Source organism: Chrysemys picta, chromosome 9 (assembly GCF_011386835.1).
Source record: "Chrysemys picta bellii isolate R12L10 chromosome 9, ASM1138683v2, whole genome shotgun sequence".
Taxonomy (NCBI): domain Eukaryota; kingdom Metazoa; phylum Chordata; order Testudines; family Emydidae; genus Chrysemys; species Chrysemys picta.
The window spans coordinates 100,822,633-100,848,408 of NC_088799.1; the positions used below are offsets into that span (position 1 = coordinate 100,822,633).

Here is a 25,776-nt window from a genome sequence, read left to right on the forward strand (position 1 = left end):
CTTGGGCACAAGGGTCCATTAACGCTGAACTTAATGGAATGATGCTAGGGATGAATCCGGCCCCGGGAGTCTTTTCTTCAGCAGACCCGTGGCAGATTTTTGTATGTAAGCCTCACTGACACTAGCAAGGGTGGCTAGAATAACCACCCAGTGACCTGAGAGGAGAGGAAGCTTTCTGGGGAAGTTGGCTGCTCCTCGGCTGTCTATAAATGGGAGGTGGTTTGCATGGCCCCTCTGTGGGGACACCCATGTGTAGCTGATTTCATCGCCCTGTAGGTGTGTGGTATATTCCACAGCATGGAAAGGTGCAGTAGCCGCTTAGTGAAGGGAAAGCGGGTTTGGGGCTAATTCTCATCTACACTAAGGCCCGTGTAAACTGCTCTGACAGTGTAAAGGGACCAAGTAGATGTCAATATTATGTACGTTGTCCCCCCACTACTCCCCCAAGACCATTTACACAGCCTGGGAGGTGTAGGATGGCCTCAGTGTAAGTGAGAATCCGGCCCACTGTGTGTGGGACGAGGCCATTGCCTTGAAGTGGTGCGCCTCCTTTTTCAAGGCCGGAGTGTATGAGTCGGGTTCAACGGGAGATTTTAAATGTTGTTCTGCACAGGTGGTGACCAAAATCCAGTTCTCTACCCTCCCCCTAACCCCTTGTGCTCCCAATACCCCGTGGAGCGCGTGACTCTGTGGGATTTTTTTTCTGTCTGGTAAAAGTATTGAAAAGAAGGAGGACCCCAAAGTGGATCACAACCCCATTTTAATGGGGTTGCCAAAGCTGGTGTTGGCCTTGGGCCCCAGCAAGTCTGAAGCCCAAGCCCCACCACCCAGGGCTAAGGTTACATGCCCCCTGCCCAGGGCAGAGGCCCTTGAGCTTCAGCTTTGCTTCCTCCCCCCACCCCCACCACCACCACCCGGGGCGGCGGAGCTTGGTCTTCGGTTCCCCTTCCAGGGGCCGTGTAGTAATTTTTGTTGTCAGAAGGGGGTCACGATGCAATGAAGTTTGAGAACCACTGCTCTAAAGCAAACCAGACCATTTCTATTTCAACCTAGACTGGTACAACTCCACGGAAAGCAGCAACTCCCACCACTTCCCTGATGTACCGAGACCAGAATATCCATTTAGGCCTGATCTGGGGCAGCTGAAAATTGACCTTTGGTGGAGCTACACCGACTTACACCAATTTAATTTTGTTTCGAGGGCTGTATGCTTCTCTTCCTAAAGACCAGACAACTGAACCTGGATTAAATCAGCCCTGCGGCTTTGAAGTTTAAGAGGCAAATTTGGACGCTTAAACTAAGCCCAGATGTTTATAAATACCCTTCCATTGATCTGGGACAATTAAAATATCCCTAACAGAGTGAGGGCTGAGAGATTTAATAGCAGCCACCTATCCAAGATAGTGTGTTTTACATAATGTGTAAATAAAATATTTATATTCAAATATCAGTTGAGACAGAAAAGACCTTTTAAGTCCTCTAGCCCAACCCTAATTGATGTTAGACAACAAAATAAAAATCGAATTCAGGTAAGGATGAAATGCACTTTCTTTCCTCAAATACTGAACCATCAAGGCCTATGTAAGGGAAATACAGTTGATCCAGCTATGCCCTGTTGTATCAGGCTCAGCCAAAGATGCAGGTTTCATCCTATATTAAATCTTTGTGTCACAGCTTCATGTTATTTCAGTGTATTTTAAATTTCCTTTCATGCCCTTTAGCCTAATAGTATCACTGATCTCTGAAAACATGCATAATCCTTCGCTACCTTTTTCTGTCTCTCTAGGCTGGTCTAATCACTGTCTTGATCTCCCAGAAACCCTATCTGTCTAGGTGTTTATATCTTTCTTGTCACCCTGGTATGTGAACACATTAAATGAAAAAAGGAACAGAAGGATTCCCCCTCTCATTTTATCTGGCTGAAGGGGTATTTGTTGCTTACTTCTGTGGTGTATGGAAAACTGTTAAAATGACAAGCTATCGCTTTAATTTGTAAGGGGTTTTCTGGTCCTGTGTGCAGGATGGGGGCTCTGGAGGGAGGCCTGTGAACTGAGTAAATCTACAAGGCGCCAGCCTAGAGCAAGATGGGGGTGAGTTGGGGCCCTCTGTCTTAGGGAGCAGCCTGCATTGTCTCTCTCTGTTTTTGGTTCTTGTACATTATGGTTCTGGATTTAAAAAAAAAAAAGTGTTATGTTGCAACCTTACAGCAAGAATATTTAACGTTTTTATCTAACTTCTCTGGATGCCATGAACATTGCAACTTCCTTCCCCACAATAGCAAAATATCTCTGGTAAAGAGTGACGTCTGAGCGAGATGTTCTTGGCATTATGATCTCTTCAGGCTTCCCTCTGCAACAAAGGGTCCAGCAAAGCAGTTGAGCACATGAGCAGTGCCGTTGAAATGAATGGGGCTGTTCTGGCATTTCCTAACTTTCGAGTTCTTGACTTTGCAGCCTTAATGTTCTTTTAATGTAGCTTTTTGGGTGCAATATAACTTTAGAGCATTCATGCAGACTGGTTGGAGAAATTTCTGTGGAAAGATGTGAAATGCTTTGTGATTTGGGCTGAAAACCAGAAAAAAATGTTTTGACATCCCGTTTTGACATTTTCAGAATTACACATTTAGATTTTTTTTGATGATTTTTTGTTTTGATTTTTGTATTTGGTATTATGTGATATTTATTACCTATTATAACCTCGGAGGAAATTTAAAAAGTCAAAATTGAAACAAAACCTTTTGATCGACCCTCGCTGAAATGTTTTCAGAACTTTCTGATATGAATTTTGAACGGTTCAGTGGCTGCTCTGATTTGAAACAGAGCCAGATTCTGAAATCTCAAACTCTTCCATCCTCGGCACAGCTCTGCAAATATGTGCATACAGCCAGGACTGCAGGCTTGTGCTGGTTTATCTCCCTGCCTACTGAGGAGGGTAAAGAGGCACAAGGAGGGTTGGTTTCTCAAATTATCGATGGTTCCTCTTTTTTAATTACTGGACACTTTTATATTGTTGAAGACGGGGGAAGCCTTTGGGTCCCAGAGTGTGCCGTTATTCCTCTGCATTGGGGAGTATTGTTAGGTTAGTGATCAAACAAGTCAAATAGCTTAAAGTGGATTTTTGAGGTCTTGTTTGACCCTTTTCTGGTTCAAAATCAGCGAGTGACAGTTTGGCGAGTTGTATTTCTTTCTTTTTTAACTTGTTCTCCAAGCCCATGTTCAGTTCAGCTGATACTCTCTTTCCTTGACCCTGACATCTAATTTGCCGTAGGGTCAACATGCAGAAAGTCAAAATGCTCCCAAGAAGCGTAAGAACCTTAAATAGCATGGTGGCTTCTCCCTACTTAATTAAATCACAAAAGGAGAGATGAGGCACCAGCGTCCCATTGTGGCAGTAGATGGCTAAAAGCCTGGGAAGACACAGTGTCTAGTGATAAAAGGCAGAATCCTGATCAGAAGTTAAAACAAAAGATGATCACAGTTTGCCAGCTAGGAGACTCTCCCTGAAAGAAGATTCAAACCAACTGACCTTTCAAGGAGCTTGATTTGATCGTATGTAGATAGTGGTGATCTAAACCTCTCCTGCTCACCCTCATATGTGGGGTACCTCTGGTTCTCGCTGTTTAACTGCTAACAGCTGCTGACCACCCCTTTCCCTACCAGCTGTCACCCTGAATGGTTTTGAAAATCAGGAGAAACAAACACAAACAGAGGAAAAAAACATGTTATTTCCAATATACTAGTTGTGATTTATCTCCTATTCTATAAAGTGTAACCTTTGTTTCTTATTTATAATGACCCTATAATAGCGGTATGGTCAACTGAAACCGTAATGATTTAAACATACTTGTAAACTGTCAAGTCAAAAGTTTGTGAGTGACTATAAGCATATGTTGGCGAGCTCTATATGCTAATAAATTCATTATTATGTTGCCCCACTGGAAAAAGCACCGAGATAGAGGGGTTTTATGATGGATCTTTTATCCTTTGTCACATCTGCAACACATTAAAGATTTTGAAGGCAGATAATGTTTACAATAGGAGAATGATTGAAAAGCTTCTAGATCAATGAGTAGCACTTCCTGTTTTTCAATGGGAAAGCCCTGGCATCTGCACCATGTCCACGTAAACCCTAAAATAGATCTGTACACACACACACATATACTTACGCCACACCAATGGCAAATCATGTCTACGAATAAATTATAGTATTCCCCTGCAAATTGCGAGGTACCGCCAATGTGTTCCAGAGTCGTGCATTCACCCACTTCTGAAATCAATCATTCTGCACTTGTACCCAAAGCAGACAGGCTGGTTGCTAGCTGGCAAACTGCTGACATTCCGAATAGCCACCCACTAATTAACTCACCTCTGGAATTCTCTGTCAAGACGCTACTTATAACCAGCCAGCCTGCTGCCAGGAGCCTGAAAATAAAACATGGGCACTGGGGACAACACGCTACGGCGAGTGGCTTTGACGTACATGGAGTGTGAAGATCGCCTTTCGCTGTGTTCACTGAGGATGGCGGCCTAGCACACTTCGCTTGCCCAGGGGTGACTTGGCAATTGCAGGTTGCCTGGACAACAATGTCGGAGCACCCTCCAAAATAGCGATAGCCAAGAGGGATAAATAGGACCCATCTCCTGGGGACACTTAGGAACACACCTGCCATTTGGAGCAATCTGGCGGATTCCAAGGGGGGATGGGGGAAGGGAAGGTTCAGAGAGAGCCAAAGTTGTCCCTAGAAGGGAGAAGCTGAGCAGTGAAGCCTGTCCTGGGCATGGAAATCGGCTCCATCCCATCTGCAGTTCAGACAGCAGTAGGGGTGCGTGGGAACAGATATTGACATACCGTAGATGTGTGTGATAATGATATCTGCAGCCTGTGTATAACAGCGCCACCTGCTGGCTGATCCTGCTGCACCCGTGGAGCTAATTAATCCCCTTTGATCATGCCGCCTGCCCCTGGGTTGTTCCTGCTAGGGAAAGAGAATCCACAGCTAAGGGTCCGAAGTGTCCGCCATGGATTCTTTTGCTCCAGCAAGCTCTGCCGAGCTGCCAGCCGTAAGCCTCCCTGCGTTATCAAAGGAGCAGTGTAGCCGGTGGCACAGTTTCCTTGTCTTGGGTTGGAGATCTGTGCCCCCTCTTGCACATTCAGCCGCCTACAGAGGGATAAATCAGTGCTTATCGTGGGAGGGGAGCAGAACTGGCTCTGAGAGAATCCTGAGCACCAGGCAACACCCAGCCACCCAGTCTGGGCCTATCTTGTGTTTTTGTTATTTGCTAGAGATGCACTTTGCACCCAAGCCTAGAGACATCTATGGAGCCTCCCTACTTTGTATCAGAGTGGCCCATAACAGGATGATCAGCATTTAATCGGTAAATGTTGATTTCACCGTCACCCACCCAAACTGACACAAAACCACTTCCATCAGTATTAACAGAAATTTACGGATAGGCAAAGCAAGAAAAATGCTACTTGAGAACTTATCAGAGTTTGACTTAAGGGCACTTACTGTATATTTCGACGTGACATTGACAATTCATGGTTTAAAGGTTATAAAGCTGTAACTTTTTGAAACTCAACATCTTCTGTCATTAAATAATCGTCTGACCTCCCCATAATTTCCTTCCACTCTGAAAATTGAAATTGATAAAAATCAGGGGAAAATGCATAAAACCCCATAATGTTCTGCAACTGTGAACATTTAAATTGATAAAAATAAAAATAAATGCTTAAAAATAAACGTTGATATGATCCATCAAAATGATCAAACAACTAAAACTTGAATTGTGCCAAGCCCGCCCATACCTCATCTCTGTAATATATTACTTGCTCTGCCAGTGGCTTAGCCTTTCGATGGGAATGCTTAGAGGGACACTTTCAAGGCTGCAGGCTTAACAATTACCCTATTGCGCTTGCCGAGAATGGTCACGTATTAAAGCTGTTTGTTTGAGGAATCCCTGAAACAGGACTGCAGATTGAATGGTACGTCCAATGAGATGTGTTAAATAATAAAAGCAGCTGTGTGTTGTTCGATTCCCAGCCAACAAGCCAGTACTTGTGCTCAATGATAGTGCATATGTTTTGGCTTGTATAGTGCCAGAAGTAAATAAACACACCTGAGCTGCTATTCCTTTAGGCATCATCTTTTTAAAAGCTTCTTCAAAACCTAAGTCGATTATGCAGAGTGCTTTTCCCAGAGTGCAATGTCGGCCATGAGACTGTCCCACGGTTTAACAGGTCTGACTGTTAAGACTTCATTCTTGATACTCAGCACAGATTTTTCCTTTGGTTAATTTCATCTCATTAAATCCTCAGCCCCTAAATGTCTCCCCTTAGGTGTCATTGATCCAAGCTCTCTCTATTCACTGTTGCAGCAGGGGCCAGCAGATGGCACATGTGGTCTTCTAGCTTGTTTTTCTGAGCACATGAGAGGATTTTCCGGCTTGGGAAGTCATGCTGTGGTGGTGTGTGTTTTTGTTGTTCATGGTTCTGTGTGGAGGCAGTGGCTCTTGAATGGGAAGCTGTGTGAGAAACAGGGCAGTCTGCTCTCTGCCTGTGTCTGTGATTGGAGCCAATTTCCGAGCAGAGTTGTCCCCTGGAAATTGGGCATTGACGTTGAGCTGAGATTCCCAGAAAGAAGTGATTGCCCTGCATGCTGTTCGGCCATCTCTGTTCCAGGACTGATATGTGCACCAGTAAAACAAGTTTCCCATAGAATGTACCCAGATTTCATGTCACCAATCTCTTCCCCACTGGAAAGCCGGCATGCAAGGCCCTAGAAACCTGGCTCTGCTCAGCGGAGGGGTGTTGCCAATTTTAGACTGGGGACTGTTACGCTGGAAGAAGAGCCTACACTGTTCTTAATTTTTATAAGATAATCTTGTCAGGTCCTTTATCATTTTGATTGCTCTTCTGTGAATGCCTCCCTGCTTGGCCATATCTTTTGTGTTCTGAGAGGTTCATACCTGAAAACATTTAAAGAGCCATTCTGCTTGATCTGGAAATGAATCCAGATCGTCTGTTTAAAAAAAAATCCCTTGGATATTGGCTTAGGAAGAGCCTTTCAAATACAGTGTAACTGACTGGCATCTGGAGCTGCAATGTGACATTTTATAGATATGAAGGTATTACCAGCGCAGATGAACTGTTCACATTGGAGTATCTACATTCTCTTCTCTTTTCCTTTCCACACTATTGAATACTTTGGGGGTTTTAACCATAATCTACCTAGCACCAATTTTAATTGTAAATTAATTCAGTTTTTTGTCTATGAATAGCTTAATATTTGAGTAAAGTGGTAATAGTACGGACATGCTGTTCTACAAGACATTAATCCTGTCCAAGAGAGGGGAAAAATGGTCCAAATGCAACTCGATTATTCTGACATGAGAACTGAATCCAGGCCAATTACACAGTGCCATGGCACTATTACCACTAGTCTAATGCAAGTGTTCGTGTTTGTTGGGATTTCTCTTTTCCTTTGAATGAGGATTTGGTTAGAAGTCAAGAATTTTGTGTCATTATGGAAGATGGAGGAGGAGTCGCATGTAATTTATTGAATCCCTAATTGTATCGAGTGGCAAATTCATTAATTCATTTTTGTTTTGCTTTTTTTAATTGAAGGATCTAAGTCGCATAATGAATTTTAGTGCAGTCAGCAAAAAAGAATCCATTTATTGACAGGTTGATACAATTAGGAGTGGCTTTCAGAGACAGGGTTGCTATTCGTTTCCACTTCAGTGGAGTGCGTTCAGTGCAATAACACTATCAGGCCCATATCCGGAGTGTAACGTGCGTGTGTTTGACGGGTTTGTTGTAACTCCTACATTGCCAGACTCTTTAGAGAAACGTTGAATCCATAATTTACCAAACTGGACAGGTGAGGCGTCTGTTATAAGACACTTGCAGATTAGACAGAGAAAGTCACATTTGCGCAGAAGCATCAATTATATTAACAAGCAAATCTGCTATTCGTTTTAATTTTATATTCTTTTTGGTTCTGTTGGTCATTTTTAAAAACCCCTTCGATGCCCCGGACCCCAATTTAAGAAAGGCTGGCCTATAATATAAAGGAGGTCAGACTACATGATCGAAAGGTCTCTTCTGCCCTTAAACCCCGTGAAACTATGACACAAAAGGAAGGGTTTTGATGTCCCATGAAGGCTTTGAAAACAGCTCTGTAAAGGTGTGAGACTCATTGCTGCGGCACGTCCTGCTGGTCGTCGCAGGAAATTAGCTCTTTTCCCTGGACGCCCTTTGCAGGCTGGTGTCCTGCTTTTAGCTGGCCCCATGTCCTTCCCAGACCCTGGTGCCCCTTTATGTTGGGTGCTGCCCCCTGGCAGTACCCCCATCAGTATCTATGAGTCTCCCCTCTCTGGGAAACCCCAACCCTCTAATCCCCAGTCTGCCTCATTCTCGGCTACTGCCGGTCATCACCAAGTCCCCGCTCCCTGGGGCAGACTGCAGTGTAAAAGCCACTCATCATAGGCAAGGGGGTTCGGACCTGCTGCCTTCCTCTGCCTCCCAGTACCTCTATGGGCCTTGGATCAGGCCCTGCAGCCTGGGGAGTTGCCAGCCTGGAGCTCCTCTGGCTCCCCAGCCCTGCTTCACTTCCAGTCCCCTTCCTGCAGGCAGCCAGGCCCTGCTCTCTCCTAGCCTGGAGAGAGACTCCCCTTGGGCCACTGGCTCACAGCCTTTTTATACAGGCCAGCTGTGGCCTGATTGGGGCGTGGCCCAGCCGCTTCCCCAATCTGCCGTCCCCAGCCCTCTCCAGGGCTGCTTTCAACCCCTTCTATTTTAGGAGCGGGGTAGCCACCCTGCTACCGGCTCCCTGAGATGGCTCATCCACCTGAGATGTATAAATGTTTGTAATACCACTTTGCTGCTGCAAAACACTTCACCTTCATTTCTGTATGAACACAGGTTGTTAACTTTGGTAACAGCCTGTATATTACCCACGTGTTTTCAGAGATGCTTTTCAACGGTGAAATTTTGGGGGCTGATGTGTCTCTCTAACTTGTTATCAGAACAGAGTGTTTTGCATGACGGAAGGCTTCAAAACAATTTCAAAAATGTCCCTCTGTTTTGCAGATGTCCACAGAGTTGCAACTTTTGAAGTCCACCTGCATTTTCAAGGAATCACAAATATCTTGTTCTCTAGCTGAAAATAACCAAATATCTCCTCACGCTAGTCAGTTTTCTCCTAAGGCTCAGCTGGAACCCCGGCATTTTACTTTAGGCCATTTTCTTTTGGAGAACAAACTAACAGAACAGCCTTTTGGTTAAGACAATGCTAAAGGAGCATTCCAAACAGATACGAGCCAGGTGCTGCTTGCTAGTGGGCTGACAAGACAACCCGACCTAGATAGTGTGGTGCATTGTGCTTGTTTCAGTCTGAGGTACAAAGAGGCGTCTGTATGCGAGCCTGATCACAATACAACCCTCTGATTGACTCAGTGTATACTGGAGAGGGCCTCCCTTTCATGCATGACTTGCCTTTTACTAATGCCTTCTTGCAGGTAAACTGACGGATAGGAGCGACTGAAGGAGTTTAACAAAAGGGGTTGTGGCACACGCAGGTCCTGCCTGCACGAAGCACAGTTCTGAACCCACTTTTAGGTAGGGTGATCAGATGTCCCCATTTTATGGGGCCAGTCCCGATTTTTGGGTCTTTTTCTTATATAGGCTCCTATTACCCCCAACCCTACTCCTGATTTTTCACACTTGCTGTCTAGTCACCCTACTTTTAGGCAATGCCGCACTGCTAGTGCCATCAGTGTAAGCACTAGTGTAGTGCACACAGGCATGTGTGTGCATCTCGTGCCCCGGGGAACGGCCTTGCCTGGTCGGCAGTCGAGTTGCCACCACTGGCGGTGTCTGTACCGCGGCACCACTGCTGAAAAACAGCTCCGAAATTTCGCAGCGCCGAGAGCCCCAGCGAGATACCCGTCTGTGTCCGTGGCACTTTGAATGGCGAGGGAGTTTACTTGTTATAACTCTGCTGAGCGCTGCTTGCCATTGCTAGACTCTTGCTTGTACAGCCCTAGGACTCGATCCTGCACCCACTAAAGTCAATGGTAACGCTCCCCCGACTCCCCTGGGGCAAGACCAGTCAGGGGGTCTCCTGACTTTATGCCTGCCTCTCAGGGGGTGACGCTGTCTGGGGTTGGGCAGCCTTTCCCCGAATCTGAAAATAGGAGATGCCTCCTGCACGTGGAATAAGGAAGCAGGGTTTGGTTTCGGAGGTAGCAGCACTTCTCTGGTAGTGGCAGAATGCTTCCAGGGAGGTCTCTGCAGCTAAAACCTTCTTCTCACTCTCTCTGAGTTCCCTCTTCAGCCGAGAGTGCTTGGTTCTCTCCAGGAGTCGGAGCTGCTGCTCCTTGGCCAGGCAGCAGAAGCTGATCCTGCTAACTTCCTTCCCTCCTGGGCTGGACTGTATACAGAATCGTAGGGTGAGACAGGACCGCCAGGGTCAGCTCCTCTAAACCCCTGCCAAGATGCAGGGTTTGCTGCACCTCACTGCATCATCTGCAGCTCTGTTACCGTACAGAGATGAATGAGTGAGTGCTGGTTGCCAAACATAGAATCGGAGGACTGGAAGGGACCTCGAGAGGTCATCTAGTCCAGTCCCCTGCACTCGTGGCAGGACTAATTATCTAGATCATTCCTGACAGGTGTCTGTCTAACCTGCTCTTAAAAATCCCCAATGATGGAGATTCCACAACCTCCCTAGGCCAATGGGAGCTGTGGGAAGTGGCGCAGGCCGTAGAGACGTGCTGGCCGCCGCTTCCCGCAACTCCCATTGGCCGGGAACGGTGAACCACAGCCACTGGGAGCTGCGGGGAGGGTGTCGTGCCTGCGGATGGGCAACATAAACAAACTGTCTCGTGGGCCGCGTGCCGAAGGTTGCCGACTCCTGAGGTAGTGGGTGGGGCTTAGTCCGTGAGATTGATTCCTTTCCTGACTGAAAAGACTCCCATTGACTTCAATGGGCTTTGGAGTAGGCTCCGTGAAGAGACCTTCCTCTTCTGTGGTATATTAACCTGTATGTAGTATATTAGACTGACATTTAAAGCTCATTCTCTTGTGATCGTTGGACTCCAACACAGCCACGGGCAGACTTCTGCTGAAGGAACCCTTCCTTTCTAGCCATTGTCAAAAATAATACAGTTGAGAGGAAGAGAAACGTTCCAGCAGCGAAATCCCTGAGAGCATAGATTTGGATCCAGATTTCTTTCTCAGCTTCCTGGATAAACTGTAGTTGTGATTAAAAAATAGTACATCTCGGGGTATGCTCTACAAATCACTCATCGGTCCTGGACATGATCAGTTACTGAGTCAACATCTTTCTGTTCACTTTCAATGTGCTTCAGAAACTGGGGAATTCATCATTCGTCAGGAAGAAGCTCTCCTCAACTGTTCTGAATTAGCTGTGACCTGCTGCACAAACATCTGTCACCCTTGCTGAAGCGAACACCAGTAGTAATGTGAACTGAACCAGGTGGAGCCAAATGCTGGTTCAGATAATTCCCCTAGGAATCTCCGCCACAAGGAGCCAATCCTCGACCCCTCACCTGGCCCAGACAAGTGGGCTGAGCGCTGGGGGGAGGTGCAGCCCTTTGCATGAGGGATATGCAAGCATTGGACCCCCTGAGTGCTCCAGCCTCCCGCATCTGAGCTGCACCGCTTCCTCTGTTAACAGGGCTTTTGGAGCCCACAGAGGAGACCAGCAGCAAGGTTTCACCTGGATAAATAAATCACGTACAATCAAGTACTAACGAAATGCAGGAGTCAAGCTTACAAGCCCCTGCTGGAACTTTTAGGCGTTTGGCATGCCTCACTTGGCAGCGGTAGCATCCAGCTCTGTAATTTAGGGTTTGTCTACACTCAAGAAAATTAATCCCAATTAACTAAAGGTATGAATTTAAAGCGGATTAGTTAAAACTGCATTAAACTCCTGTGTGGACATGCTCATTCAGAATTAAAGTAGCCTTAATTCGGTGTAGCTTAATTCAAACTAAATTAAGGTCATTTAAATTCTGAATGAGCGTGTCCACACAGGGCTAAATGCAGTTTAAGTAATCCACTTTAAATTCACACTTAGGGCATGTCTTCACTACCCGCCGGATCGGCGGGTAGCGATCAATCTATCGGGGATCGATTTATCACGTCTAGTGTAGACACGATAAAATCGATCCCCGATCGCTCTGCCGTCGACTCCGGAACTCCACCGCAGCGAGAGGCGGAAGCGGAGTCGATGGGGGAGTGGCAGTGGTCGACTCGCCGCCGTCCTCACAGCCAGGTAAGTCGACCTAAAATACACAACGTCAGCTACGCTATTTGCGTAGCTGAAGTTGCGTATCTAGACTCGTGGGGCTGGTCTACACTAGGTTGACCCAGCTATATTGCTCAGAGGTGTGAAAAATCCACACCCCTGAGCTACGTAGTTAAACTGACTTAAATCCCACTGTAGACACTACTAGGTCAACAGAAGAAGTGTTTTGTTGCCTTAGCTACCCTCTCTCGGGGAGGTGGATTTACCACAGCGACAGGAGAACCCCTTGCTCCAGCTGTGGTGCGGTAGCATTTTAAGTGTAGACATAGCATCGGTGTTGCTTTTAGGGCTGATCAAAACATTTCCAACAAAACTATTTTCTGTCGGAAAATGCTATTTTGTCACAATCAAAGCTTTCTCTAGAAATATATCAGTTTTGATTGTTTCATTTAGAACTTTAAAAAAAAAAAAAAGCGTTGTGAGAAGGTTGAAACATTCCATTACAGCCTTATTGGAATGCAATGTTTCAATTTTGCATTTCAAAACGCCGAAATGTTTTGATTTCATTATATTACTGATATAACACTGAAAAAAGTCAAAATCAGACTGAAAGATTTAGATTTTATGGAAACCAAACATTTCTGTTGACCTGAAAAAAAATCGAAAATTTCCTTTTTCAGGAAATTTTAATATGTTTGGTTTTGTTCCATTTCAGAACAAAACCACATTTTAAAATGTCTGAATTTCCCACACAACGGAAATTCCAAGTTTTCATTAGCTGTCATTGCCTTGGCAGTCAGAGCTGTCAGAAATATTTTGCCTCTTCCATTGTTTTTTTATTATTATTATTTTTGTTCTTGAGGCAGTTCGATGAGTTTTGCCGAAGGCCGGAGCAACGTGCTGCTTTTTGCTTCCTCTAACATGGTCTCATTGGAAGTGGAGCTGAAGCTCGGCTCTGAGATGAAAGCTTGCACTGTCCATTGGCTTCAGTTCACTGTGTGGTCACTACTAATGCAGCCGGGGGGATGTGGAAGAGGAAATAGGTCGGGGGAAACATGGAGGTAAAATGTAGTGATTGTGCTTCCTGATCGCGAGGCAGAAATCACCAAGCTACCCTTTAAGCTTTTGACCAGAAGTTGGGAATGGACAACAGGGGATGGATCACGTGATGACTATCTGCTGTTCATTCCATGGTCCATAAGGAGCAATGCCTGGGCTGCACCGAGAGAAGGCCCTTCCTGCCCATCAGAACTCTACCCTGGCTGTCTCTTGGGATCCTCAAGATAATGAAAAGCTGTTGCTTTTTGTGGGTGTGAGTTTTGCATGCCCTAACTGCAACCACAGGAGAGAGCTGGGCCCAGGCCTGGGCCCTGCTGAAACCTGAAATACAAACCCAACCAAAGAAAGCCAATTGGCAGCCGTGCATTTCCTCTCCCAGAAATTTTTTTTTCGCAAAGGCTCCTTCATGTGGATCAAAATCTCCTATGCCCTCAGCATAGTCAGGGACGGGCCCAGAATTCTAGGCTGAAGAAGGGAACAGAACAAGTCCAATGGGGGAGAGCTTGTATGTTTTTCTTTCAGCTAATAGTGGCCTACCTGTTCACTGCGCGGTAGAAAAATCCTCACTTTGCTGGTTGCCTGGGAAGCTGCTGTGTTCATGGCCCAGTTCTCTTGCGTGCATGTGCATCTTACACTATGGTTTGGTGTTCAGGATACTCATTGGTGCACACACCGTCGGATGACTGTTACACATTGCTGCTTTGGGAACTCATTTAATCTGAGTTGTAGCTGGCTTGGCAGGTAGCCGGACTGAAAGGGCAAATGGCATCATCTTTTGTCCAGTCAGGGAGGCCCAGCAGGATTCATAAAATGTAAATTGCAACTGCAACGTGATACACATCTTCCCCCCTCCCCCGCCTTCCTTCCTTCCTGTTTTAGGTCAATTGTATTTTGAGGCCTGTATACTGTAGCTGGAGTTGAAGCTATTTTTGAAAGGACTGTGTCCCCTGGATCCTGGAGCTATTTCCTGCCCTGGGACGCAGCCTCTCACACATCTGTTGCTTGCAGCATGTTTTTGGACTTTGGGTCTTTATATGGGCTGTAGTTGTCAGGTGGGAGCTGGTGGTTATCATCATGCTTTGAGTAATATCCTTTGCTTCCATCGATATCGCCTTTTTCTGTGATGCTACTTTGGTGCAATAATTGCATGGATCTGTTCTTTATTGACAATGCCAATCAAGTCTTTTTTTTTTAAAGCCATTTTTGAGCTCATGGTTTTAGCTGCTCTAGGTTGCATTCTGAGATAGTTCTTCATCTTTAGTTGCCCTCATAAATCTTGCATTACAGCAATCATTGTACAGAATCTAATAACGTGTATTCCTACCAAATATTTTCCTGTTCTCCATGCCAGTCAAGCCAGACTGTCCACCACCTGTGCCACTTAACCCCTTCAGGGCTGGCATTCACCCCCTCAGATCCTGCTTTGTAGCTTGTGTGCCTGTGTAGTTGCAGTCCTCGGCTTCTAGCGCCTGGGGACATGAACTGAGTGAGGATGTAGCTGGTCCCCTATTTGTGGGGAGAGTGACAGAGTGTCACCCTGGTACAGCTGGGCGTGCTATCACTTGGTTACCTGTATTTGAGATAGCCACAGCTCTGGGCAGCACGTTGGGTGTTTTGAATTAGACTTGTAGAAATTAGGGCTGGAAAAGACGTATGAAGTCACCTTGTTCGTCCATCTGCTAGTGTGTGTCATCGGCCTTGAGCTGATGAAAACCGTGGTGGGCACCTGGTTGACTCTGAGGCATCAAGCTTGTTTAGCCTGAGATCTGACGGATGGAAGGAAGGAGGAGGGAGCTGCCATGTTTCCTTGGCTGGTACCCACCCTTTTATGCTGATGTTATTTGTGTGTGCACAAGCAGAGGGGAATGCAGGGTGTACGGACCGGGAAAACCTCCCTGTACCCAGCCTTCTGGAACAGCCTTCTCGTATCCTGTCTCTCTCCATCACGTTTCCAATCTTGGCTGAAAGTAGCACTTTCTCCTTTGCCCTCGTCTCTGAATTCCCTCTACCTTCGCCGTAACATTGTATCACTTTATTTAACTTTCTAAAGCGTTTTAGGATACAATTTGTACCCAAGGCGCTCTAGGAAATGAAGCTGCCTAGTATTTAATTGAAATGTGTCGCTCCCAGTGATGGCAATGCCTGGGGTCTGTCATTAGTCATACTAATCTCGCTCTTGATGGATGGTACTGACTTGAATGGATTGCCTAAGAGTGTGTTGTACGATGCAAAACAATCAATCTGATATATTTGAAGATACGTACCAGTCTGTTTGCCTTCAAGCTGTGCAGAAACAAGTGCTTTGCTGAGTGCCTTGTAACTAAACAATAAAATTAAAATGCTGGCCCAATCCCGCAGAACACACATTGTCTAGAGATGGATAGATCTGAATGATGGGGATCATAACTTACCTTCTGGTTTTCTTTCTAAACACTTAACAGACAGACCAGGTAGGGGATAAGCGGTTGCAGAGCAAAGGCATTGGAGGCTGAATAACAGTCCTGATTCAGCAACATATTTATGGGCCTACCGTTCCTTCCTTAAAACATGAGTAGTCCCACTGAAGTCAAGAGTGAGGTGCTTATGAAGTTCAGCACATGCTTAAATACCTTGCTGAACTGGAGCCAAAGTTATAACGCTGTTAGCAGATGCTAAATAGGTTATTTAGTGGCCTGAATTTATTAAATCTGTCAGCAATATTCTAGGAAAAGTAGTACCAGAAAAGAGAGCAGAGAAAGCATGAAAGGTGCCCAATTTCTGCTGGATCAGACCCCCTGAGAGCCGTGGGATCTGATGCATTGAGGGGGAATGTGGTTGCCTGGACTCTGACTCATAGCAGATGTGCCCAATTTACATTACAGCTTAATACCTTTGTTTTAAAATGTTATTTCGAGACAAATGTGTTAAAGCAGATGTTTCCAGTAAAACAAATATTTGTGTAATTTACAAACAACTTCCTGCTGCCAAAACTCATTAGAAAAGGGGAGGAGGGAGGGGGACCGGTTCTGCATACCAAAAAAAAAAAAAATTAAAAAAAAAATCTAAAAATAAAATACATCCCGAGAATGCATTTCCACATGTTGGGTGGAAATAGCTCCAGCTCTTTGAGGAACGCTGAGAGAGAAGAAGTGGTTTGAGAATGATGTATGGAAGCCTATTTAAAGACAAATATCCTGCAAGTGTGAATAAACATAAAGCAAATACCCACAGATGATGTGCAGTCAATAGCACAAATCTTAATGTAAAAATGCTGAACCAGCTTCTGTTTTTCAGGGTAATCACAGAAAGGCAGCGTGGGATTTTCAAAGTCACTTACACACTTTTGAGAATTCCACCCCCGGTTTCTAAAACGCTTAATTTACTCTATTGAATTTCCACATGATTCCAGGCCCCTTAGCAATTCAGTTGTGGCTAGCGGGAGCCTGCATCTGGGCCCCACTGTACTATCCCTGACTGATTTGACATGAAAATGAACCCTGGAGAGTTTCATTGCCCAGGCATTAAAACAACCAGTAGGGGTAATCAACTCAGATACCTTCCTGGGCACCTTGCTCCCTGTACCCAGCCCTACCCTGCGAGGGCTGCTGGGAGCCTGGGGGTGTCTTGGGGGCAGAAGGAATGGAGTGGGCCTTCCTTTGGACCTGAGATTTCCCATTAGCCTTTTGTAAAGCCGGGTTACAACCCTTTGCATTCCAGAAGGCCTTTGGCGTCACACTGATGTACTGGGGGGCGGCGAGTCTGGGGGCTAAACTGCCTAGTGGTCAGAATAGGGGGGAGGGATAGCTCAGTGGTTTGAGCGTTGGCCTGTTAAACCCAGGGTTGTGAGTTCAATCCTTGAGGGGGCCATTTAGGGATCTGGGGCAAAATCAGCACTTGGTGCTGCTAGTGAAGGCAGGGGACTGGACTCAATGACCTTTCAAGGTCCCTTCCAGTTCTAGGAGATAGGTATATCTCCATATATTATTTTTTAGATGATGGAGTGCTCCCCTCTATGTCACAAGACCAGGGAGTGAGAAGAGCTGGATTCCAATTCTAGCTGTGCCACAGGCACTTTGGTTCATCTCTCTGTGTCTCAGCTTCCCGGTCTGTGAAACAGGGACAGCAGGACTTCCCTGCCTCCGCGGGCTGGCGTGCGGTGCAGGGTGATTCATTCTGGCTTGGTAAATGAGTTGAGACGTGTGTGTGAGGGGTCTAGGTATTATCCTTGTGATGCTGGGTTTAGCTGTTCTGTTAATCTGATGGGTTTGGCATTTAGCCCCAATCCTCTCCCCGGGGGCACATCTCAAGTGTGTGCTGAGGGTCTCCTTGGGTGCTAGGGAGGAATTCGTCGCTGCCTCTCCAGGCTCAGAGTTAAAGCACATGCAATTCCTCTCTTTCCCCACAGTGCAAAGCATCAGCTCCCCCAGTCCTTCCCATGTTCTTCCCCTAGGCAAATAGAAGGAGGGCTCTCCCTGGGAGACCGCACTCACTGCTGGAGCAGTTCACTATTAAAGTGAAGCTAGCAGCCCTAGCTCAGAGAGCGCCCTGCACGCTGCAAGCAGACATGTACAGGGCATTCCTCAGAACAGCTGTGATCCCTCCCCCACGCCAGTCTGCTTTTAGACATGGCATAACTGGGGCTACGAGACCAAACCTCCGTCCGTCTCATTCTGCCTTTCCCGGGAACTGTTCCCCAGCCCTGGTATGGGCATTCGGCCAGTGTGCCTCGCCTTTGTGTTTCCCCTGCCTTGTTTTGCGTGAGCAGCTGTTTGCGTCTGTGGTGATGCCCATTCACCTTTTCTCCTCACAGCTCCGGAGCAAGTGCACCGTTGGGTTTAGAAGCTCCGTCATAGCCACGGCATTTGGGCCTACCTTATGCCCTGCTTCCGGTGTCTGTTTACACCCAATGCAAGCTTGACACTCATGTTACATGACACCCTCCTTGGTCTTTCCGGGTTTCCCAGGCTACAGCTGCCGTACGAGTAGTGGTTTTGGTAGCCACAAGAGCTAGCGAGCCCCTGGCCTTCCATTTCTCCATTGCACGGGTATTAATTGGGCCGCATACGTGTGAACCTAATCTCTTGTCAGCTGAGGAGGCAGTTATTTGTAGAGTCGAGCAGGCTGCCCATCTAAATCCATCATTGCTTAGCACCTGTGCCGCAGATACGTGGCTCAACCAACTTCGGAGAAGACCCAATGTCATCCAAACAGGTGGAAATAAGGGTGGGCAGCCAACAACCCATAAATGAGCATTACGGGGGGAGGGGGCTCAGGCGGGAGGCTGGCTATCCTGAGCTGACTCGAATGGGAGCTGCCACCAAGCACTTACCCTTGTTTGCTGATCTTAGGTAACAAAACAGCCTTGGTGCTGAATATCTCTGCCACCGTTTCTCCATCCCTCTTCAGTATTAAATTCCATGTGGATGGGGCCACCAGAGACGTGCCCTCGGAGACCACTGCCGTTGCAGAAGCACACGGGCTTGGCCACATGCAGCTGTGTGGATTCCCCTCCGTGCAGATTGTGACAGCCCAGGACAGGGTTAATCTGCAGGAGAGAGGTGGCACGGCCAGGTGTGTGTGCATGTTTTGAGACCTGCCTCCCACCTCAGGACGCTTCTCATTGGGGCCTGTTCTGGAGTCCTGTGGAGTGACCTCTATGGATTTGGAACAGATCCTGAAATGGGGCAGAAAAACTCTGCCTGTTCCTTTCTCTTGGCCTGTGGCTTTTCTGGCATGGACATAGAAACACTCACCAGCCAGAATGTGGCTGTCAGGACCCAGTGTATTGAGGAGTAGGGAAGTTTGAAGGGCTTCTGTGGGCCTCATGGTGCCTCCCTTGGCCAACCACGGAAGCAGGCTTTTTAATCAGCCCTTTAATGTTCACCATGATGATCCCCTAGGGCTGGTCTACACTGGGGAGGGGGGGAATCGATCTAAGATACGCAACTTCAGCAATGTGAATAACATAGCTGAAGTCGAAGTATCTTAGATCGACTTACTTGGGGTCCACACGGTGCGGGATCGACGGCCGCGGCTTCCCTGTCGACTCTGCTACCGCTGCTCGCTCCGGTGGAGTTCCGGAGTCGACGGGGAGCGCGTTCAGGGATCGATATATCGCGTCTTAACGAGACGCGATATATCGATCCCGGATAAATTGATTGCTACCCGCTGATACGGCGGGTAGTGAAGACGTACCCCTAAACTCTCCCCTACGTTATTATTGTGCTGCTGTCAGCAGCTCTTCGGGGTGGTCCGTGTAAGTGCTGGTGCAGAGCATGAAGTGCACCGGCCGAGAAAGATGAATCTGGGAAGTGGGAATTACGCTTCTGAGTCATTCCCTTGTGTGTCTTGGTTTTTCCTTTGTCTTCAGGAGGACCTTTTTGCACAAAATGTTGAGTAAACAGGCTTTTCAGACACATGGCTAAACAGACTTGTGCAAAGGAGTTGAAAGCAATCAAGGAAGAGATGCCTCCTTTGGAAAACAATTCGTAGACTCCTGCATACTATTCCCAGTTCTGCCATGGGCAAATCACTTATTGCAATCTCTTCCTGCCTCCCTTTAAACCAGCTGTAGATGGAGAGCAGTGGATGGCACCTACTTCTTTTCCAGCACTTTTCATCCATAGATCTCAAAATCTTCACAGTGGAGGTTAGTGTCATGGAAACAGGCACAGAGAGGGATGTGACTGGCCAAAGGACCTCATCCACTGTTCTTTTTTGCAGGGGGGGCCGTTACTTAATGTTTGCAGAGGGCTTTGAGATGGTCGGCTGAAAGGCAGTATTGTAAAGGCAAAGCAATATTATTATTATGTTTCAAAACCACAATGTAGATAGTTGTCTATGACAATCGTTATAATTGGGTGACAGCTGCATCTCGGAGAACAATCTGCACAACCGGTACACACTGGCCATGCCCGTAATACGGTGTGGTGCTTGTTACAGTTTGTTGCAGCACATATTGAAGGTCAAGGTTTCCCACGAGTGCAGAAGGTACAATTAAGAAAGGAGCATTGTATTTATTTGTATAAGAGCTCAGAGAACTATAGAGGATAAGGAATGAAATAAAACAGCAGAGCACTTGGAGGAAAGATGAAGGTTATAAGAAGACACAAGTGACATGCAAAATCAACCTGCCTTATTCCAGTCTGGAGTGAATTGTAAGCCAAGTGCTGTATCCCTCACACTGGAAGTAATCATGCTTTTTAGGGGATACGGGCATAGAGCGGCAGTATTGTCCATTGGCTAGAACACTGGCCTGGGAGTCAGGAGGCCTGGAATCTACTCTCACCTTAATCTCTGTGTAAACCTGGGCAAATTACATCCCTTCCCCGTGCCTCAGTTTCCCATCTGTAAAATGAGGATGAGGCTTCTTCCCTTTGTAAAGCGCTTAGGAATCTGTGGCTGAAAAGCACTAGACCATGGTGGTGTTTAGGCCAGTTATTTCAGTATCTTCTCCCATTTGGGCTGCCTGGTGTCGGGCAGCTGTATGACCTGAAAGCAGGGTAACACGAGGGTGGTGTGTCTGTCAGTAGATCTTGGAGTGAAGTGTAAAGGCATTGAGCCTGCTGGAATAAGTGCTCATTGACGCCTGGGTCTGCAGTGCGAACGGCTACAGGAGTAAAACTCAGGGGACCCCGTGCAAAAACAACCCTGCATTGCTAAGTAAATGGAGCAGCCGTCACATTACAGAGACCTGGCTCCTGCAAAAACGTTCCATTCCTTGGTTTTGTTCTTTCTGCCATGCCTTGTAATAGGGCTGCAAAGAGAGGGCCCGATCCTGTGGGCGTGGAAGTCAATAGCAAAATGCTGGGCGCAGGATTGGGCCCAGATGGTTTATGTTTCAAAAGCTGCCGGGTGGCATTTCCGAATAGGAGCTCGTATAACGCACCTAGTCAGACACTGCTTCCTCACCACAGGAAAATGCTGCCTGCAGCTTTCCTGGCTGTCTCTGTGCCCATCACTTGAAGAGTCTTCCTGCCACCCCTCCGCTCTCCCAGTCCGGCAGGCTGCTCCACGCTGGCCTGGGATTCCCTGTACGGGCCAGCTTGCAGGAGCAGGGCCTGAGTTTCGCCTGAGCAGGCCTCAGACACAACTGGGCCGATCCTGTGCCTGGGAGTTTTGTCCATTGGCTTCAATGGCTGCAAGTATTCCCTACCCCATACTCAGATGGGAGTCCTTTTTCTCTGAACAACAGAGCCGGTGAGTGTCCTAGAGAGAGGCAGTTAACTAGGCCCATGTGCGCTCCAAGATCCCTGCATAGAGGGAACCCCCGGATGTGGCTCCCCACCGCCGCTCCCAAACACAGAAACGCCGTCTCTGGGGCCACGTCCTCCTCCGCTGGGCGACGCAGGGCGCACGGAGGAATTCACACTCTGCCTCAGCTACGCTCAGCGTGCTCCCTGGTGACCTCCTGAGGTGCGGTGCTGGCAAGGTGCTTCCAAACACAGCCACTGCAAGTATCCCCCCACCCTGTCCCCCTGAGAGGAGAAACGCGCAAGGCATCCCTTGATGACAAATTCTAACCGTTCTCCCTAAGGCCCTGAGCCCCTCTGCTGGAATAGTGAAGTTTGTCAAGGCGGGTGGGTCTGTACTGCACTTTGGTCTTCAGAATATCTACGAGAGGGTCGCCAAGGCTTCAGACAGCTTCTCTAGGAGGCTCTCCTTGAGTCTGTCATTTCCCCTCCTTCGTAAGGACTCACCATATATTATTTGTCCAGTGAAGGCCTGATCTGATTACTCCTTCCAACCACTATTACCATTCTGGCAGCTAGCGTAGCAAATTGTAGTAAGGACTTTGAGCCTCGTCCAGAGCAATCGTCCTTGCTGCCCAAGAAGGAGGGAGTAGGGAACAACTCCATCTGCTTTCCAGTTATTCCTCTGCAGGGTTTTGTAATGTGGTCCCCAAATGTATTTATTTTGCATCCATCCATTCAAACAAAGGGACATAATTACCAATAGCCCTTCTGCACTGGCCTGACACTATATTGCTCCTCAAAGGTTAAGTAAACTGGAAAAAATATCGTATGCTCTGAGATTTTACTGATATGTTTAAGTGCAGCCAGAAAGAATTTGTTTGTTTGATTTTTTTCAGTTGTCTGTACAGCTTTCCCTTTGCTAGACTTCATAAAGATCATCATTTTTGTGGGTGTTAAACATCAAGGAGAAGAGAACAGATTGCATGTATTTACAGTTCTAATGCAATCAACGGACATTCTGTAAAAGCGATGCTTTTAACAAAGCCTTTTATATTTGGTCTCTTGTTCATAAGTTCTGAGGTATAAAATTAAATGTTAGACAGAATCTTTATATGACGCACAATATACAGACTCTTATACAAGCTACACATGTTGTCACTTTGGTGTGATCCACTAACATTTGACAGTGCTTGCCACGGAGCATTAACAGAAATAAATTCATGTTTTACAAGTATAAATGTTTTATTCCACATGAGTCAGTGAGGATATTTTGAAGGGGAAGAAATGTAAATAGAATGAAATTCTTAAGCAAGATTATTGATATGACAGGACTAAAGAGCTTGGGATTCTGTGAAAAGTGCCTCTTTTCATCCCTTTAATAAGTCCATTACTTGCACTCGGGAATATTTTAAGGCCCTTTTCATGCTGAATCTAGAGTTGAGCATGCTTTGCATTTCAAGCTTTGTCTATGAATCAGTAGAAGCCAAAGTTATTTCTGCTTTAAAATAACAGGAGCAGGGAACAGCTAATCTCTTTTCATTCTGAGTCCTTACATTATTTTACTGGACAGAGTTTGTGTTGGCTACAAAACAGGGCATTCACCAAATCTATGAGAAGGAATTTAGGGTAAGAATGAAGCCTAGATTGCAGTATGCATAAAGACTCCTTTTCCTACGGCCATTAAGAAATTCCAAATCTGCGCTATTTTGAATAGTGACATTAAATTAGCCTTGCTAATTTCAGTAATTCAAGCTGATAGCTGAGTTTACAAATCTACCAGATGAGACATTCCCATAATTACAATCTGAATGTGCTTTTCAGCTAAGGTGAGTTGATACAAAAAAAAAAAAAAAGGGAAAAATACTCTCTCTGTTCTGCCTTTTGAGATCAGTATCTCTAAACAGCAGTTACATGGCTGTACTACATCAGTAAGATATTTCCTATAGTAGGCTGCTAATTCATTTTTCCTGTAACATGTAGGTGCTAGAACACACAAGACAAGATTTTTCACTGTCTTGGGTTTTTTTGGTCATATTTATTCTTTCAGCAGGACATTGATTCTGCTTTTGTTGGTGTTTTTTTGGTTCACTTTTTAATTGTGCACTTTTAGGTAACGATTTTGGGGGCTTTTTCATGGGCAAGAAACATTCTTTGATGGATGAATTAGTGGAAGAGCTGGTGGTGTGACAATGAAAAGCAGTGCAAAGCCCAAGAAAAAGAAAAAGGGGTGTTTTATAGGGCTGGAAATTCACGGCATGCTGGAAGAATCTGCAGAGTAAATTTTCAACACCGTATGGGAGGTGCTCACACAACTTTCATCAAAAGATAGGACAATTATACACTTTATTTGAAAGGGTATTAATTTTATTAGAACAGTAGACTAGACTCGCTAATGTAGGAATTAGGATTTTGTATCAATTGTAACTCCAGCTGAAAGATTCATAAAAATTATCCATTTGAATCTACTTCTGAGTATTATAATTCTTATTCTGGGAGCAGTATGCAAGGTAATCTAAACCCTGCATAGAACACGCATAGATGGCCGCATAATTACGGTTACTAGAGTTTCCATTGCGTGGGAAATTCTGACACTTCAACAAATTTTGATTCCAAATGGAATGAAAAGTTGAAATATCCTGTGGAATGAAAATTCCACCCCCAAATTTATTCTGGACCATCGAGACATTTTGTTTGACTTTTATATTATAATGATATTAATAAAATTAATAATTTAATATGAATCTAAACTGTAAAGCCGAAGTGAAACACGTTCACTTTTTCGAGCAGAAAATTTTGTTGACATCAGCATGCTGCTGTGAACTGTTTCAGTTTTATTGAAATAGCTTTTTTTGATGGAAAACTGATTGAACATGTTTCGACTAACTCTCTGTTAGCCTGCGCTATCTCGGTGTTCATAAAACAAAAGGGCCTCACTGCTTCTTCACTTGAAATGGGGTTAAACATTTAGATACGAGGAAGGCAGCACCAAAAACATGCCGGGGGAAGTTTAGAAAACTGGCAGGCATTTCTTAACAGAACATTAAAGAGCTCTTCCAAGTGTAAGGAGACTGCAGTATGAACCAAATGCAATCTGTTCAAAGGCTCAAACAAATGAAACACTCGAGATAATGTCCTCCTCTGTGCTCAGAGCTCGGTTCACTTAAGGGAACCCTACAGTAAAATCCAAGTGGAAAGGCCAAAGAGTACATCAATATGAAGTAGTCCTTTCTACCTGAATATTCTAATAGAGGCAATTCCTGCAGTTAGCTCAGTTACCAGGAGAAAACGGCAAGGGAAAAGCTGTGCTAATTCCAAACGGTAAACAGAGTATCTGTTGTTAGCTAGAAAAGGGCTCTGAATCCTGGTCCTGGAAGAAGTCAGCTGGCCAGAGCCTTACTATGGCCCCGCATTCCAGACTGCTCTGTCTCCATGGCAGGGATGCTAGAAGGTGACCGTCCACCAGGAACAGCATGCGCTGGCTAGCTGCAATGCTTACACTGCAGTGAGACCTTGGGCACGGGCTTGCTTTTGAGGAAACTTTATCTTTCATCTCTGTAATCCATTTTATAAAGGATTTTATATTGTTGTAAAGGATTTACAAACCGGCTTACGCAAATTCTTTATTTTGATTTTCCACTGAGATTGTGGAACTTCACCTATCTCTGCACGCCAAAGACTGACCCTGGAGCATCATTACGGACATGAGCTGGAGAGCATGGTTCATTTATTTTATTCGTACCTTTCAACCAATCAGTATTGTAACCACATTGCTTTTCAAATTCTCCCTGCTCTGCTGTCACCTCTTTCTTTCATCTTTCTGCATTTCTGAGTGTAAGAACTTTGAGTAAAGAGCCTTTGTGGCTTTTCAGAATTCCTGATACCACTTTATTTTCATAAGAACAATCGAAAGTTCCTATTGTTTTGCGCCAGGATTTTTAGAGAACATACTGTTCACAAGCTGTCCACAGATGGGACACTGTCGGGCTCTTTAGAACTCCCCAATTTGTTCATTTCAGAATCCGATAACCCCCTTCCCAGTTTACCCCCAGATGTGTATAAATATAAAATATTCCCATTGACCTCAGTAGGCACTGGATCAGACCCATAGAGTTTGGGAGCCGACTGATTCTCTTCGTTTGTTCCACTTCTTCTGTTCTCTTTGGTTTCTTTTGGGAACTGAAAATACAGGTGCTTTGGGGCTGCTCGGAAGCAGAGACTGAGCCCAACCTGCACTGGGTTAGCTCCCTTCTCCATCAGATTGCTCCT

The 25,776-nt window shown here is 45.9% G+C and overlaps 1 protein-coding gene across 4 annotated transcripts in view; it reads left to right on the plus strand.

Moving 5' to 3' along the window:
* GPC3 (glypican 3) overlaps positions 1–25,776 on the plus strand; it is a 267,941-nt gene that overhangs the window by 218,697 nt on the left and 23,468 nt on the right. Inside the window, exon 8 of one of the 4 annotated variants that reach the window (XM_042851179.2) lies at positions 1,054–25,114. The exons of the other annotated variants lie outside the window; for them this stretch is intronic. Within the exon in view, the coding sequence (XP_042707113.2) occupies positions 1,054–1,223 (170 nt within the window). The 3' untranslated portion in view covers positions 1,224–25,114. Of the gene's footprint in view, positions 1–1,053; positions 25,115–25,776 lie in introns of those variants that run through there. 4 annotated transcript variants of the gene reach the window in all.